Consider the following 17,568-nt stretch of genomic DNA (forward strand, 5'->3'; position numbering starts at 1 on the left):
TGGGAAGGGCATAACATACGACTCAGCAGTTCCACTGCCTGTGAGCCTGGTGCAGGATGTTGGTGGTTCCAGAACCAAGTGCATGGAGCACAGAGTGCTTTCTTCTTGCAAGGAGCAAGAGCATCGAGCACCCAGCATGTGAGACCTGCACTCGCGATGGTGAGAAGCAGCCAGATGCGGAGGCAGCTCACGGGCATGATCGCATTTACTCAGAGGTCAGCAAACAGGGAGAACTGGAATGCAATGTCCAGGACACTCTTGTGCCGAACGCGTCTGTATTTATTGTCACAAACTGTTAAGCTACCACTGGTCATTGTTTTCGGCACCTTTCTGAATATGTCTTATATTTCACATAGAACGTTCAGAGAACACGGGAAGGAGTGTGTGAATAAAACACACTGGAAACGCTGTCCCTCTAAATGCTGATGAGGACCTCTGGGCTGTCTTGTTAAGTAGAAACTAGGCATCACACGTGACCTGCTCTCTGTGTGGTGACGGGAGAACTTGAGTTTTCAATTACAGAGACAAATACTAAATGGGCACAGAAGAGGGGATTCTGTGATTTCCTGAAGAGGCTATGAAGGGGGCTGGCAGGAACAGGGTGGGGGGCAAGGCTTCTCCATGGGACCTCTTTATGTCGTTCTGGTTTTTGAACTACATAAGGCTACCCGCCCCTGCAGCAAGCTGGTGGGGTGTGGCCATCACTCAGTCACTGCTGGAGGGGCCACACGGCCACCTGCCTGTGCCTCTCCTCCCCAGGTGTCCCCAGCCTCAAGGGTGATGCTGCAGTGCCCCACTGCACACCGGTCCCCCTCCGCCTGGATCCCCTGATTCAGGACCCTGAAACCCCTCCCTCTGGCACCCTTGTCAGCGCAGCCCAGGGAACACCTGGACCTGGGCCTCTGTGTGGGGCTGAGTCTTGTCTTGTTTCCCCTTGTCCTGGGGGTCCTCTACCATAACCTCCTCCCTGGGTCTGGTTGCCCAGGTCCTGCAGGTTACACGGCAGAATGTAGATGGGCCATGAACTTCAAGGGGGCGGGGGGAGCTGCCCTCTTGGGACCTCTATCACTCAGCCTTGTTCCCCCTGCCTCCATGTGAGAGAAGTCAGCACCCGGCATCTTGTTTTCCCAGGACCCAGGGCCCAATGCTTTACTCCTTCCGGGCCAGGACATGGGAACTCGGCATGTCAGTCACCTCCCCAGGAACTCTGACACACTCTTACATTTCCTGCATGTCACTGGGACTCAGACACTCTGTTCTGCAGATACCTGTCTGCCACCCTGCATCAGAAATTATGCAATTGGAGGAGGCCTGCTACTCCATGGGGGCTATGCCCCATGCATACCCCCAAGGCCACCTCACTGGCTACCCTGCACCAAGCCCCAGGTGCTCTGAGGGACTAGGGACTGTGCTCAGGCCCCATCTCATCCAACTCATGGGACCCTGGAGCCAGCACATCCCCTCATGCTGCCCCCATTTCCTCCCATCTCCCCAGCTCACTCTCATCACCAGCCCCCATCCCTGCCCATTCAGCTCAGCCCTTTCCCCCGAATCCCTAACACACGACACAGGCAATGGTGTGTTGTAACTTTAACAGAGGCCACAGGTGATGGTGGGGGGAGATGGGGGGCAGGGTGACACCACCAACCTCAGACAAGCGCCACCCACCCTTCCCATGCCCATCATCTGGGCCTCACAAGGACTGTCTCCACAGGCTGCCCTGTCTTGTCTGGCGAGCCAGACCCATTGGGAAGGGAGAGGGGCGCTGGGGGTGCTGAGTCCAGTGAGGTCCCTTCCCGACCGTCACTCCTGCCGCTCCTCCAGGCGGGCAAGCACCAGCGCAGCCTGGGTCTTGGCTTCTTGAAGGAGGCTGGAAATGCGCTGGCGGATCTGACAGACAAGGGGCCGGGTCAGCACCCTGCAACTTTGCCATCCCTGCTGGCCCAGGCTCTTCCCGCCACCTCCTTGAGCCACCTCTGGCCAGGCTCTCTGGCCTGTCTACTCAGATGATTGAGCCATCCTGGGCTTCCTCCTGGTAGAGATGGAAGGGGCTCTCTTTCTGTCCTGAGATTTGGGGACAGGCAGGTCCCAGGCACCCCACCCTCCTGGTCTCCCCACCTTAGTCATGACTGCCAAGGGTGGGGCTCTGTCCCCAAGGCCCAGAGGGGCAGTGCTCACACGGTCAGTCCTTTAACTCAGTGCCCATGTGATGGACATGACTTCCCTGAGGAAGGGTAGGGACCAGGAGGGTAGGGACAGGGCCCAGCCCCTATTCCCAGCCATGAAATCGCTTTTTAACAATTATCACAAAATCACAGAGAGAAATTGCACAGCTCGATGGTGGCTAGGGCTGGGGCAGGGGAACAGGGTGCTAAGGGTGTGGGGTTTGAGTGAAAAGAATGTTCCAGAACTAGATATAAATGGTGATTGCATGACATTGTAAGTATGCTAAAGCCCTGAATTATACATTTTAAAGTGGTAATTTGTATGTTCTGTAAATTTTAGCTCAACAATGAAAGTATAGTGAATGCTAAAGCTAAGATAACTTTGTAGGGGGGCAACTGTTCATTGAGGCAGGCTCTATATTGCTGGTGCCAGTGTCTGGCCTGGCCAGTCTAGGGGACCCCAGACCCAAGCAGCTGCATTAGGCAGGTAGACACAGTGGGCAGTCTCGGGGTAGCCAGGACGCAGCTCCATCAAAGGCATGGGGGCCCCAATCCCTGCAGCTTCCCAGCCCGAGCCAGGACTGGCTCAAGTCCAGCCAGAGTCCCACAGTGAGGGAAAAGGAAACTGCCTCCACCGAAACCCAACAGCTGTCCCCCAGCGAGGCCTTATCCACTGCAGGAGGCTGGACAGACCCTGCGCTGGAAGGCCTGCTGCCAAGGGCTCTGGCCCACGACTGCAAACCATGGCCCTCAGGGCCTCCTGCAGGCCCCTCCGTGGGGCTGGCCCCAAGCGCCTGCTGCTCACCTGGTCCTTGAACTTCTCATCACTGATGTCCTTCAGATTGATGAGCACATTGAAATATGCACCAAACAGGCCTGTCTCCAGGGCCTTGGCCGCCACCTGCAAGGCCATAGGGACAGGACTAGGGGACAGCGAGGCTTGCCCTGTTCACTCTCAGCAAAGGACCTACGCCTGGGCTGGGCAGCAGCGTCTGGGATCCTGGCAAGTGCCTGCCCCTCTGAGCCATGTCACCTCGTCAGAAATGATGGCACACTGATCACCAAGGGTCCCCGGAGGCAGCAGGCAGCCTGTCTGAGGAGGCCTGCCCTCATCCCACAGCCTCGTTGATCCAGAGCACAGAGGTAATAACCACAGCCGACTCTCCACCTCCTCCGAGCTTAGAAATGGAGGCCCTTCCTACCTGAGGGAGGCCCAGCCTCCTAGCAAACCAGCTGCAGGGCAGTCTGGGCCCACTCCTGGGTCCAAATCTTAGGTGTGGAGGTGCTAGGGTACAGAGTGAGCACAGTGGCCTGTCACTTGGAAGACACATGGCCTTCCCAGGGGTTCCTGGACTCCATGCCATCCAGCGTGCAGAGGCGCATGCTCAGCTGAACTGCTCAGCAGCCCAGGCCCACATGTCACTGACTTCCATGCTCCCTGACCTCACACACCAGAGCTGCTTGGTGCCCGGGCCTGGATGGGGCTGGCCACAGGTGGGGTCCTCAACAATGAGCTCCAACATGTTAGACATTCACAGAATACCACTGGGCAAGGAGGTGCCAGACCATGGGCTGAGGCCCAAGGGGGAAGTTGGAATGGTGGGGACCACAGCCTTTGTGCCCAGGTGGCTTCTGTTCTTGACAAATCATATGCAGCCGCCTTCCCAGAGAAGTAAGGGACTCGTCTCTGCAGCCTCAAGACCAGACACTGAACACAGGTGTCTCTCTTATAAAGACCTTATAAACTGTAGGATCTGTGTTCAAGCTGCAGAAATCACAGACCCAAGCCCTCCACACACGGGCTGTGGACCATGTGATGTGAGCGCATCTGTGAGCTATCTTCATGTTTTCTAGGACCAGGAAGCCAGAAGGAGGGAGAGGGGGAGGCACAGAGTGCGGACGGTGAGGAGGAGGCACCAGGAGGGTCAGGGTGAACTCTGAAGACTTGAGTCTCTGCTTGTCTACCCTGCAAGTTTGAACAAGATCCTGAATTCTCCATCTTCAAATGAGATTAACACACCAGCTCTGCTGGATGAAGCTAGCCAAGACCACCTGGGACGTGCTCACGTCCAGGCCTCACTCAGTAAACACCCATGAACGTCTCTGATTCCCCACATGGCTGCATCCCCAACAGCAGACCAGGATCCACCACGTACCTGCAGGTCTGACCGGCAGGCCAAGTTCACATACAGGGCCAGCTCCTGCAGCGCCGGCCACAGCGAGGCCACCGTCTCTGCCAGCTCCAGAGGCACGGCCACTGCCTGTCTCAGCCCTTTCTGCATGGCAGCTGTGCGCCTGAAACCATGGGGGGACCAATGGTCAGACCCTTGATCGTTCAAGAACGCCACCCTGGAGGCCACCCCTACAGCTCTGAGCAGACAGAACATGAGTGGGGACAATAGGAAAGTCATTCTTTAACCACAAACACATGCTCAGAGGGTAGATTAATTGGAAGTGAAGTCCTTTCAAGGGGCCTGGATGTCCTTCTGCACCGCACTGGCGAAGGCTACACCCACCTGTCCCTCTCCTCAGGGGTGCTCTTAGGCAGCTTCATCGCTTCCTGCCAGAACAAAGCACAGAAACACATGTGGTGAGGGGCCTGGACAGGGTGGGGGTGGCCTCATAGTGGCGCCCACATCGCCACCTGGGCTGGCACTTCCACACTTTGGGTACAGCACTGTCACTGTGGGTACAGCACTTCTGTTGGGTTCGGGGTTTAAAGTCCTTGGTGTTGGGCCCCCCTACAGAGGAAGGTGGCCTGGCTCAGGGACCAATCCCACAGAGGGCACTGAGGGACTGGAGAGGAAGGGCTGGCAGGCCCCTTGAACACCAAAGGGGCCCTGGGAGGTCTCTGCATCCTGCCCCTCCCACAGCACCCAGCCTGCCGTCATTGTTCAGAAGTGACACAGGCAACAGCACAGCCCCCCAAAGTCTAGACATAAAGGTTCAAAGTGCGTCTCCTCCTCCCCAAAGGCGCCTGCCTGGGGATGGTCACACCAGGCCTGCTGCTCTCCACACACTGTGCTCGGGCTCCTTTCACTGCCTTGTTTGTGCAGCCCTGTGCCGTGTGCGCAGCTGTGTCCCAGCCCTGCCCTCCTGCGGGATTTCTGGATGCGTCCAAGGGCACACAGCTTTCTCTCCTCGGGATCCCTGCTGTTTGCTGGCCGCATTCGGGTCCCTCTGGGCGCTCACCAGGCAGGCTCCGAAGGCCCGGGCATCTGCGTCCACCAGCGCCGTCAGCTTGGCCGAGGCAGCGTGGAAGGGGGGGATCAGGCGCCGCATGGTCGCATCCATGTTCTCGAACTGGCGCCGCCCGTAGGTCATCAGGCCAGCCATGCAGGCCAGCGAGGCGCCCTGCAGAGGGGCAAGTTAAGGGACTGAGACCCCTGCTGCCACCCTGTCCTTGTCCACAGCCTCCACCACTCCTGTCCCCACTCCTGTCCCTTCCTCCCACTTGATCTCACCATGGCTGCACTGGCTGCTGACACAGAGCCGCCCCCTGGGGTCGCCGAGCGGGCGCCCACCTCTCGGACAAAGGCATGCAGGGACTTGTCCACCAGGCTCTGCTCAGGCCTGCTCTCGGGGACCAGGTATCTGTGGGACCCAGGAGGGACAGGGATGGGGTCCGGGTCATGCGGGGACAGAAACAGAAACAGGGCTTGGGTGGTAACTACAGACTGTGAAGGAAGGTCTGGCTCCCCACCGCCACCCCATCCTCACCAACATGAGAAAGGGGACACAGTCCCAGTTTGCAGAGCAACTAGAGCCTGGGGGGAAGCTGCGACCACCCTGGAAGTCCCCTGAGGACAGAGTAGGCCTCACCGTACCCCCCTCCAAACCAGCCCCCAACCCCGTGGCTGGCACAAGCACCCTGGTGTTTGTTGATGAATAAGTGACCCAGCAGAAGGCCAGCAGGGTGCGGGGCAAAGGGAGGGACTGGGGGAGGCTGCTCACTCGATGATCCGTTCTTTAGGATTGAAGGGGGACAAGGAATCCAGGCCCAGCTTGCTCACCACCTGGAAAAGAAGGGGCTGGTGACTGACAAGCGCGTGAGGAAGGCCACCGAAGGGTCAGTCCCACTGCAGCTCACCCTGATCGAGCCTCTGTGTGGGGAGTGCGGCAGGGGTGCAGTCAGTCCCACTCTCGCTCTCTAGGGCCCCGCTGACCACTGCTGGCTCCCCATCCAAGCTGGGCCCAGCCAGAAGAGCACCTCACCCAGAGCAGGCACATTGTCCTTATCTAGACCCTCTGACACATTCATCCACGTGTGTTACTCCATAGGGAAACTGAGGCCCAGAGAGGGGAGCTGCCCATTTGATCCCCTAGCAACCAGCCCTCACTCTGAACCACACGGACCTTCCCGTCTGTCCCCCAGGTGACACCAGGCGCAAGCGCTCGTTGCTGGAGGGGGCCAACAGCACTGCCGCTTTGGACAAGGTTTTATTTCCTCAGGTGCCAACGACTAACTAGTCTTTAAAGACTAGGGGCTGCCCGATTTGCCTAAATGTAAGGCTTGTTATGCAAGAAAAGTGAATTTTACCTAAACTCAAAGTAAATTTGGAAAAACTCCCACTTAAGATTAGAATTCCTTCCACCAAAAAACATTCAAAACACTTTCTGGTGCCATATGCCAGCAACAAAGGCCCAGCTCTTTCTGAGCCAAATGGGCTGATGCTGTCATAAAAAATAAAAAATAATAAATAATAAAGTCCTGGCTGCTGTTGCTCAGTGGATTGAGCATCGGCCTGCCAGCCAAGTGTCACTGGTTCCATTCCCAGTCAGGGCACATGACTAGGTTGCACGTCGGGTTCCCAGTTGGGGGCGTGAATGAGAGGCAACCACACAGTGATGTTTCTCTCCCTCTCTTTCTCCTTTCCCCTCTCTCTAAAAATAAAAAATAAATAAACAAACAAAAAAAAAATAAATAGATAAATTATTTTTAAAAAAAGAAGATGACAAGTGCTGCTTAGAGGAACAAGCCAGCAGGGTCCAAGGGATGGTCGTGAGGTGTCTCCAAAAACATCGGGGACAGATGGAGAGACCCTTGGAGAGTTTACTTGTAGAATCAGCATTAGGCAAAGCCCGGCTGACACAGAAAAACCTCAGAGACAGGAACCAAATTTATAAAATGAATGTAGACACCCAGCCAAGCCGGCAGAGCGTAAAGGAAACCACTCAAGGCCAGCAGTGACCAGAAAGGTGGACCAGAAAGTCTTGCGCGCCCTGAGGCTGGGTCCAGCCTGGGACATCCGAGCACCTCTGGCAGCCCCTCCTCAGTGGGGAGGCCTTGAGCCTTCAACAAGAGGGCATCAGACTGCAGACCCGTCCAAGGATGGAACAGGGTAACAACCCTCTGAAGGACATAACTGGGGTGCATCCCAGTCTCTGCCTTCCCTTTGGAGAAGCAGAAAACGTCTCTCCTGGAAACTGTAACCCCGAGCCGCCCTGACGAAGGCTCGGGCCATGCTCACACTGAGCTCACAAGCCACCAGCGTCCGGAGCTGCAAACACAACGCTCCGTCTCAAGTGGCCCATGTGGCAGTGTTCCTGAGCACCTAACAGGCAAACACAGACCTTACACCCAGCCGTCTGAGAACTACCACTGAGAAGGTTCCAAAGCACCCACACTCACGACCGAAAATTACAAAACACCACAAGAGAGTCAGCAGAAACAGTGGGCCAGATCAGATCTTTCAGCTAAAGAACATCAAGCTGTAGATTTAAAAAGAGAAGAGAACATCAAATGTATTCATGAAGAATAAATAAATGTGGCAAAGGTGAGAGCTTTTTCTCACACAAAGAGAATGAAGTCAGAAAACCATTGCTGGTCGCTAATACCTGTGGCTGGGTTTGGAAAGGCACGGGGTACAGTATTCCCTCACTTACTGCAGGTATTACGTTCTAGATGCCGCAACCGGTAAAAATCCGTGAAGTAGGAACCTTACATTTATTTTAGTATTTATATATATTTTAAGGCTTTATAAACCCTTCCCACACACTTATAAACCATTCCCACTCCCTTATTAACCTTTTCCACACTTTTATAAACACTACTTATGTTCTTAAACACATTCTTACACTCTTAAACCTACGTGACTTTAACAACATAGGTATACAGGACCGCAAAATCCCGTGATACAGCGAAAAATCCGTGATAAATAATTAAATATAATATTTTTTACAATCCCGTGATACGGTGAGGTTGTGATAAGTGAACCATGATATAGAGAAGGACTACTGTATTTGCATATGCTCAAAGTCCCTTCCCACGGAGTGCTTACTAATTACAGAAGGAAAAGCAGAAACATGCCAAGACTAACTCTGGGTCTTGATGCCACCTCAACGAAGGATCCAAGTTATCCCCTAAGATGAATGGGCACAAGGTCCCCTGACCCGCCACTCTAAGGGCACATCACTGCCATGCTGCTTCCACAGAAAGTGCGTGACCACATCTAGTCACGGGGAATGTCAGGCCAGCACCTCTGAGGAACACTTCACAAAACAACTAGCTCGTACATTCAGGGCCTGACAAGGTCGCTGAAGGACAGCCAGGAGGACTGGGGAGCTGTTTCCAATTAAAGGGGACAAAAGACATGACAACTAAATGCACTATGTCATCTGGATCCTGGAGTGGAAGATAAATATCTGTAATGGAAATTATTGAGACGCTGATGCAATTGAATATGGCCTATAGATTAGATGCTAGAATTTGTATTAATACTGGGTTTTCTGACTTTGATAATTGTACTACGGTTGTGTAAGAGAATGCCCTGTTCTTAAGAAACACACCCTGAATAAGTTAGGAATAAAAGGGCATATTGTCTTCAACTTACTCTCAAATGGCCCAGAAAAAAATCATATAATTATGCATAAATACGGAGAGTGATAAAGCAAATGGGGCAAATTGCAAACACCTAGTGAATCTGAAAGGTAGAAAAGTATTCCCGGTATTATTGCTGCATCTTTTCTGTGAGTAGGAAACCACATCAAAATAAAAAGTTGCACACTTTCATACAAGCTACAAAAAGAATTCAAAAGAAAAAAAAAGAAAGAATAAACACCATAAAACAGGAAAGAAAGTAGAGAAAAGATAGAATATTTAGAAGACAGAAAAGGCTCCTACGATATAATCCGTGTCACTGAAATGAAAGAACCAAATAACTGGGTCAAAAATATCACATAATAAAAGAGAATGTTCCTGAGACTAAGTAAGAATGGAATCCATAAATCTCAAGGAACACTGTTCCAAAGGGAAAAAATATATAAAATAATCAGTGGCAACACATATACTGCAGAGTTATTGAACTTCAAGGGTAAGTGAGGAATCCGTCAGGCATCAGGGAGAAAGCCTGGGTCACCTGGAGTAGGAAGATGACCTCCCAAAGTGACCTTTAATTCCAAAAGACAGTAATTACAGATACGATTACAACATTCTCAGGGAAAAACAAGTGACTTGGAGTTTTGGTTATCCAGCTGCTTTACAAGAATAAAGTCACAAAAAGAAAGACATTCCCAAACATGCCACAGCCCACAGAATGAAGCCCCCATGAGCCAGTCCTTAAAATTCTGCTTAATTGTGAAATCCAGCCAACAGACAAGTAAGGAGCCTGCTGGGAAATGACAGACCATGTTGACCTTACTTATAGAACTAAGATTAATTATCTGTGGATATTTAATACAGTTAACATATGTGTATATGGGTACAGAAGGTCCATGTTATATATTTGACAATGTAAAAAATAACACCACCACAATTTAAATCTGGAGCAAAGATGATGGCTCTCATAGTGCGTTAATTTTCTTGTCTTCACCAAGTCAACAGGCATTGTCTAATATTCATAAAGTGCTAAAAGAGTAAGTTTCATATTAAACTTAAAATGTTAACCCCTTGGAACTAATAAATGAATTCAGCAAAGTAGCTGGATACAAAGTCAACACATGATAGTCAGCTGTATTTCTATACATGGACAATGAGCAATCTGAAAAAGAAATTACAAAAACAACTTCATTTACAATAGCACCAAAAAGAATAAAATACTTAGGGATTAATTGGCCAAGAAGGTGAAAGACTTATACGATGAAAACGAAAAAACAATTTAAAGACATTAAAAAAATGGAAAAATATCCCATCCTCATGGATGGAGGCCATCATATTGTTAAGATGGCAATACTACCCAGCAACCTACAAATTCATTGAAATCATCAAAATCCCCATGACATTTTGTGCAGATATAGAAAAACCCATCCTGGATGGTGGTGATTGGCTATGTGGCATTATGAGTATTTAATATTACTGAACTATACACTTAAAAATGGTTAAGATGACAAATTTTATTTTCTGTGTATTTTACCACAAAAAAAAAGGGGGAAAAATTAACCACCAAAAGAACCTTCCTGAAAAATAGTATAACTATAAAATCAGGAAATAGAGAAAAAAAGAAAAGGTGAGAATACTGTCTTTTTATTTTCTCATTTTCATAGAAGGTTGTCAATGTACTGATAAAAATCAATAAATCTGAAAATTTGGATATAATTTTAAAATTGAAAAAAATAAAAAAAGAGGTAAGTATTTTAAGTTATAATACTAATTTCCACAATACCTAAAAAATAGACTAACTTCCATATACAATAACAAGAAAGAACCACACACATACACACACACACATGACATGCCTCAAAATAGAACATAAGAAAGTCCAGGCACACCTGCTAAATTGGCAAATACTCAGAGATAACTAACTACCAAACAAAAACTGTCAGAGAAATCCAATCATTGCTCAATGTCAGAAACACACTGAAAACGGGAGGACTTCCAGGCCGGTGGAACTCAAGGCAAAGCTGTCACGTGGGACACACAGAACCATAAAAATCTACGGATTCAGGTGTTGGAGATTCACTCCCACATCTGGAATTGTGAGGAGCCCGGAGGTGGCTCCGGAACAGACACCAGAGGGAAGAAAGGAAGGGAGGCCGAAAGACAGTTCTCCCACCAGAATTTCTACAAGACTGAACACATTTTAGGGCACAAAGAAAACCTGAAAACTGTCTCCCAGATAAAAATAGCATGATCTCATCTGCTAAGTGCAGCCCATAAAACAAAGGCAGAGTGAGTCCTGGCTCCACGGGCAGGGCTGCGGGCCCATGCGTGGGCCCCTCCAGCACCGAGACCTGCTCCCGGGGCCCGGAGTTCATTCAACAGCTCCCACTCAGCCCTTGGCCTTTTCCCCACCCTCCGGCCCAATCCCACCCTCAGGGACACAGCCCACCAGCCTGATCCGGTGCTCCTCCTCCAGGATGAAGAGGTTCTCCTTCTCACAGTAGAAGGCAGCGGCGTCCAGAAGGGCCTGCAGGGGCACCAGGCCCACCAGCTGTGAGCCCACCACTGGGAGGCTCAGCTCCTGCAAAGGTTGGCCAGCGTCAGCCCCCAGGGGACTTGGCTTGAGAACACCGAGGAAAGATCCCCCAGCCAGGAGGGGGCACCCACCCTGCTCACCTGGAGGGATCTCCCACCCAGGAGGGGGCACCCACCCTGCTCACCTGGGCTTCTCTGCAAGTCTCCTCATAGACTGTATGCAGCCCCGTGACCTCAAAGTCCAGCAGGTTCGTGGACAGCTGAGCCAGGTTCTTTTCATCCAGGTACCAGCCAATGCCCTGAACCTTTTTCAGACGTCCTGGCTGCAAAGGAAAAAAGCCTTTCTCAGCTCAAGCCCTATCCAACCCCTCCTGGATCCTGGTGCTGACAGCCACGTGCCCCCATGTCCCCCAGCTAGCCAGGGGGGTGGCCTTCCTCCTGAGAGGCCTGGACAAAGCAGGCAAGGATGCTGGCAGGTACACTGGCCCACCACGGCCTGCAGGTGTGCGGCCCTCCTCCTCACTCTCCTGCTCTTTCAAGGGAGTGGGCAGGAAGAGAACTTCCTGCCACAGGGAAACTGAGGCCCCAAAGGGCCAGGCTCCAGGATGCCCACTCCCATGGGTACCAGGCTCAGACTAGGCCCTGCTTCTCAGTCAGCACTCCACCCACACTGTGTCTCAGGGGCCAATCTGGGGCCATCCCTACCCAGCTCCAAACTCTTCTTTGGTCCCTTCCTTCCATTGAACCCCTCATGCCAGAGGCCAGCCCTCGGCCCCTCAGCCTTGGGGTGACTCAGCCCATCTGAGGAGGGACCTCTGACCTCTGACTTCACAGCAAGAAGGATTTGGGTTCTCCCTGCTTTTGTGTTGTGTTTACACAATGGCATCCCCAGGCTGGGGACCTGGGGTCTTTGGAGGTGAGGAGCTAAGAGGCGGGCAGGGAGTTGCCCTCCACCTCCTTAACCAGGTGTTCCTGTGTCTCCCTGTGTCCGACTGAGACCTTCTATAGCACTGATGCTCACCCTAGGTGATAGCTGCTGTGGCAGACTAGATGGGTCAGGGTACCTGAGAGTATCTGGGGGTATCTGGGAGTATCTGGAGGTACCTGGGAGTATCTGGAGGTACCTGGGAATATCTGGAGGTACCTGGGAGTATCTGGGAATATCTGGGGAAACCTGAGAATACCTGGATCTTAGAAAGCAGCTGTCTTCCTTTCAGTATAGAAATGCTGCAATATTGTAAAAACAGGCATAGCCCTGCCTGCTACCATAGAAAATGTCCTGGAAAGCAAATGCTCCCCCATTTCAAACACTGGAACCCCACCCTGCCTCTTCCCACATGGCATGGACACGGAGGCTGGGCTGGTCAGCAGGTCCACCGCCTGGTGCCACCACAGCCTCTGGTCCTCTCCCTGTACCCCTGGTGATCCGTGGGGTGTGCCCAGCCCACAGAGGTGGCAGGCGAGCCCGGTTGATCTCACCTGGTCCTTCCCTCGGCCCTGCTCCCGAAGGTTGAGGGCGATGCGGTGTGCCTGCTCCTTGGTGCTGAGCAGGTTGATGTTGAAGGCGAGGAGGAACTTCCGCGCCCCTGTGGCAGTGGCCCCCCAGCTGGGGACAAAGGAGCTGGGGCCAAAGTCCGGTGTCCACTCGGCCTGCTTGAGCTGTGGGGAGACTCACCCTGCGATGTTGTGCTCCATGGAAGGAGCGCCCCGCTAGGGTTGGGGAAGGGGGAAGGAAGAGGGCACTACCCCTGCAGGGTTCACCCCAAACCCACCCTCATTGGGAGAACACGACACCTTCTCAGGCAGGGCCTCGTACTCCCCCGCCCGGATGGCGGGCAGGGTCCGGCGACTGGCCATCTGTGCCGCCTCGCCGTAGAGGTACACTGCAAGGGCAGCCTGGCTGGTCAGGCATTGGCAGGCGGGCAGTCCAGAACCCCCATTCCCAGAGGAGAACCAAGGCAGGCTGCTCCTGCCAGCTTCAGCTCTCATCTCTCCAAGAATGCCTTTCCTCCATGGGTGGTCACTGATGGACCCTCGGTATGGGCCAGGACCGCTTCTCTGCCCACCCAGGGGCAGGGCAGCACCCACTCCCCCATACAGATGTCCCTGAAAAAGCCATCAGCTGACCAGAAGAATTAGGGCATGCTACTGGGAGGACACTCATATTTCTTCCTAAAATATATTTCCATTGTACAATAAATATGACCACAAATTAAGGAAACATCACAAACTCCCAACACCCACACAAGCACAGTGACAGGTATGCTACTCCCCAAATCTGCATGGGTGGGATGTGCACCCTGAGCTTCTATGGCCTGTCCACCATGCACTTTGTTGCCAATTTGCCCCTACTTGTTCCAGGTCATCTCTTGATGTGGTTAATCCCCCACAGTGAGATGACTGATTCAGGAGGCAGGGACTCACGGGCTGTCCACTCATCTTACTAAATTACATCACAAAGGGACTGCTCTGTTCCCACTGCCTCAATGCGTGAGAGCCCAGGGCCCCTCTGAGGCTGGGACTTCCATTGCTTTTATCTTCTTATAGAAGAAGCAAAAATATTCTTGCCTGTCAGTTCGCTGGTAGCAGATTTTTTTTTTTTTTTAATAATCTGCATTTTTATGGAGTCATGAGCAGAGAATGATGAGGGATACTGATGGGAACTGAAAGTGAAGAGGGGTTGGTGGGGGGAGCCCCTGAGATCAGGGTGCCCCTCTTCAGGCAGCACTCACCTGGCACGCTCAGCTCCTCTGCCAGCCTCTGGCCAAAGGCCTGGGCACAGAGCACACAGTCTTCCATGCCAACGCCCCGCACCGGGATGAAGGGGCACACATCCAGGGCCCCCATGCGAGGGTGCTCTCCTGCAGAGAGGTGGGGGCTGAGGACCAGGAGCTGTGGGCACGGGCAGGGACTCCCCTCAGGCCCCCAGCTGTTCACACCAACCACAGGGTCCCTAGCAGAAGCAGGCCCCCAGTATTTTGGCTTCTGTGTTATGTGAAAAAGTAACATAAATGGAGTCATTTCAAAATGCAGTCTGAGCTGCCTCCCAGAGGAACTGCCTTACACATTTTAGTCCTCAAATCTTTGGAAAGTTAAAACAAGACAAACTAACTTTGGGCAACACTGTGCCCCAAAGAACTGTTTGCAAACATCACAGAAAGCAGATATTATAACTACAGGACTGAAACATTCTTTAGAATCCGTGGCACTATGTTATTTGCACAATAAAACTGTCTTCCTTTTGTTGATGAAATAGTTCCCCTCCCCCTTCTCATAAAGGCCCATTGTCTGTGTTTCCTAATTGAACACTATACTGTGAACACATTCCGACTGGGCATCGAACCCACAACCCTTTGGTATACGGAAACAACGCTTCAACCCACTGAGCCACCTGGCCAGGGCCTGAGTAGCTATCCTTTGACCTCAAATAAATGGTGGTTGTTTCTCACTTTGCCCTTTTACTTTCAGGTTAACAGGTAAGCCCTTCCCTCTCCTGAAAACCACAAAGAAAACACAAAAGGGTTGTGAAGTTGCACTCTCAGGCCAGCTCGCAGCTGGGAGTCCATGCTGAGCCCCTGCTGCTGGCCGGCCCCGCTTCAAGATGGTGAACCCCCTCCCCTCCCCAGCACTTCTCTCCTCCCCCCAGGCAGCTCCTTGCTCTGAAATGAGCCCCCATTTCCTCTCCACTTGGGGTCTGTTGTGAATTGGCCTCCCCACTGTGAGCGGTCAGAGACCTTGGACCCTGCGTGCCACCCTGATGTGTTTGGCTTTGCAGGCTGTTGACAGGTTGGTTTCCAGCAGGGCCAAGTCTTCACCTTGCCCTCCACCCCTCCCCCAGCCTCACTGCCCAGAGTCACCAGGCACCTCCTCCTGGCCCAGTGGGTTCCGTGTCTGCATCTGAGGTCCCTCAGGGGCTGTGGGGTCCTCCAAGGACAAGACCCCACAGCCCAGGCCATGTGCTATGGGCAAGAATGGCCTTCACCTTTGTGCTTGCTCATGTCGATGAGCCGGAAGGCAGCTCGGGCAGCATTGAGGGCCCCCTCCACCACATCCTCGGGACTCCCCACGAAGGTATAAACGGTGCGGTTGGTTGAGGGGCCAGCGTCCACGTCCAGCAGCACGCAGCCTGGGGTCTGAGCCACAGCTTGGGAAATGGCGTCGATCACCTGGGGATGAGAGTCCGGCCCACACCTCAGTTTTCCCACTTGGAAGACGGAACAGGAGCTTCAGAACTGGCTGCGTCTCTCCTGTTCCCACCCACCCAAAGGTGTTCCTAGCAAGCTGGCAGTGAGCATTTGAGAGTTCCCAAAGAGCAGGAGGCTGGGGAGCCCCACTGCTGGCTATAGTTGCCAAGGAGGGGGAATGAGTGGCACCCTCCAGGAGAAACGAGGCAGAACATGGAATAGACAGAGGAGCTGCCGGGGCTCCAAGAAGGCGACCTGTAGGCCAAGGGCACAGAGGACAAGGGCTCCAGCACCTTCAAGAAGCCTCCAGTGGGAGTAGCTGCATCAGAGGAGAGGCATGAAGGCCTAGAACCTTCTGAGATGACAGAAGTGTCCAGTGTTAGAAGCAGCGCTCCGTGCACAAACTGCTCTGTGGCCCTTGGTAGCCTGCCTAAAACCTCTGTGCCTCAGCTTCCCCGGGGGTGATGGGAGGATAACAACAGTGCTCACTCTGATTAGCTGTGGGGAGGGGGAGACAGAGGAGCCCTGGTGGGGACCCTCAAATGGCCCTTTGGGTTGGGGTTGGGCCCCATTTTCACAAGAGGCCAAGTGATTTGTCCAAACCTGGGGTCAGGCCCCCTGCCTGACCCTCAGGTCGGTCACTTCTGTTTCTCACACTCATGGGACATGTATGGCACTGTGGCTGATAGGAAGTGGTCCCTTCTGAGAGAAGAGAGTCCCAACCCCATACCAAGAAGACCCCTTGCTCCTTGCCCGAAGCCCCTTGCACTGCCCCCAGCCTGCCACCCTGGTGCCTCACCTCCTGGTTGTTCCCCTCCGAGAAGTTGGGGACACATTCCACCAGGCGAGACATGGTCTGGGCCTTTATCCTTGATGGGGACGCTCCTCTCACGAGGCAAGAGAAAGGAAGGACAGCATTCTCCAGTGTCCTGCAGGGCCTTTATAACTCCCGCTGGGCTGCTTATTAACCACCAGCCATGGTGAGGAGAGAGGGACAGGTTGGTCCCTGTGCAAACACCAAACGGTCGGGGAGGGGCAGAACCAGGATCCCCGGCGAGGCTGATGACACTGGAGGAGAAGGAGGAGGGATCACTCTGTCCAGGGCGGGAACCCCTCAAAGAAGCGCCTGTGACCAGGATCCTCAGCGGGGAAAAGTCCTCACCAGACCACGACCTCAGGTCAGCTGGGACGCCACTCACAGCTGGGCCCACGGCCACCGGGTAGCTCTCTGGGTGACGTCCCTCATGACCCTCCAGGTGACCCTCTGGGCCTCCGTTTCTTCATGTAAACGCCCCAGCCTCAGAACATCTGAGGGACAAGAGAGGGCTGTGGCCTGCCTCTGGGCAGAGGTCAGCGCAGCCTGGTGAGAGGGGAGTGAGTGTGGGTGCGCAGGTGCCCTTGTGGGGCAGGCAGGCCGAACAAGGCCCCAGCTCTCCCCAGCTGTGGCTACCGCTCCTCGAGGCCAGGGGCTCCCGGAAAGGGGCAACGTACCCCTGTCAGCAGCACCAGGCCCTGTGCTCAGACGGCCCCACTCAGGTCAACGCTACCTTGAAATTCTTGATGCTCTTTCATCAGGGTGGACATCTCATTCTGCAAAGGCCCACCAATCACATGGCCACCCACAGGCCCCTCCCAAGAGCAGGCTGCACCCCAGCTGTCGTTCTCCCATGCGCAGGCAGCCTTTAGGGGGGGGTCGGGGTCTGGGGCTACTTCATCCCTCGGCAGAGGACCCTGGTGCTTCATTCGTGTACCTGCAGAGACCCCCACGAGGCGGGAGCCCCTCAGCCAGAGGTCGGTGTCCAGCGGCTGGGAGGGGAGGGCGTGGGTATGTTATAGAGTGAATTATGACCCTCAGACTCACACATTG

At 53.3% G+C, this 17,568-nt stretch overlaps 1 protein-coding gene across 1 annotated transcript; it reads right to left on the reverse strand.

Annotated features, from left to right (window-relative positions):
* Window positions 1-1,757: 1,757 nt before the first annotated feature.
* Window positions 1,758-16,626, reverse strand: FTCD (formimidoyltransferase cyclodeaminase). Its single transcript, XM_090272422.1, has 14 exons — window positions 16,501-16,626; window positions 15,500-15,683; window positions 14,250-14,378; window positions 13,312-13,400; window positions 12,997-13,176; window positions 11,703-11,840; window positions 11,432-11,563; window positions 6,120-6,181; window positions 5,630-5,759; window positions 5,358-5,519; window positions 4,682-4,725; window positions 4,322-4,460; window positions 2,971-3,066; window positions 1,758-1,890 (listed from the first exon to the last, which is right to left on the reverse strand). The coding sequence occupies exons 1-14, from the start codon at window positions 16,552-16,554 to the stop codon at window positions 1,804-1,806; spliced, it is 1,626 nt and encodes a 541-aa protein (XP_090128548.1). The 5' UTR covers window positions 16,555-16,626; the 3' UTR covers window positions 1,758-1,803.
* Window positions 16,627-17,568: the final 942 nt, after the last annotated feature.

The sequence above is a fragment of the Furipterus horrens genome, unplaced genomic scaffold (assembly GCF_987537825.1).
Source record: "Furipterus horrens unplaced genomic scaffold, mFurHor1.1.pri manual_scaffold_1, whole genome shotgun sequence".
Lineage (NCBI taxonomy): Eukaryota > Metazoa > Chordata > Mammalia > Chiroptera > Furipteridae > Furipterus > Furipterus horrens.

Coding starts and splice junctions, on each gene's coding strand:
- FTCD (XM_090272422.1), bottom strand. CDS start 16,554: ATGTCTCGCCTGGTGGAATGTGTCCCCAACTTCTCGGAGGGGAACAAC. Junction 13,401..14,249: donor AGAGGAGCTGAGCGTGCCAG/GTGAGTGCTGCC, acceptor CTGCCCTTGCAG/TGTACCTCTACGGCGAGGCG. Junction 5,520..5,629: donor CAGCAGCCAGTGCAGCCATG/GTGAGATCAAGT, acceptor GCCCCTCTGCAG/GGCGCCTCGCTGGCCTGCAT.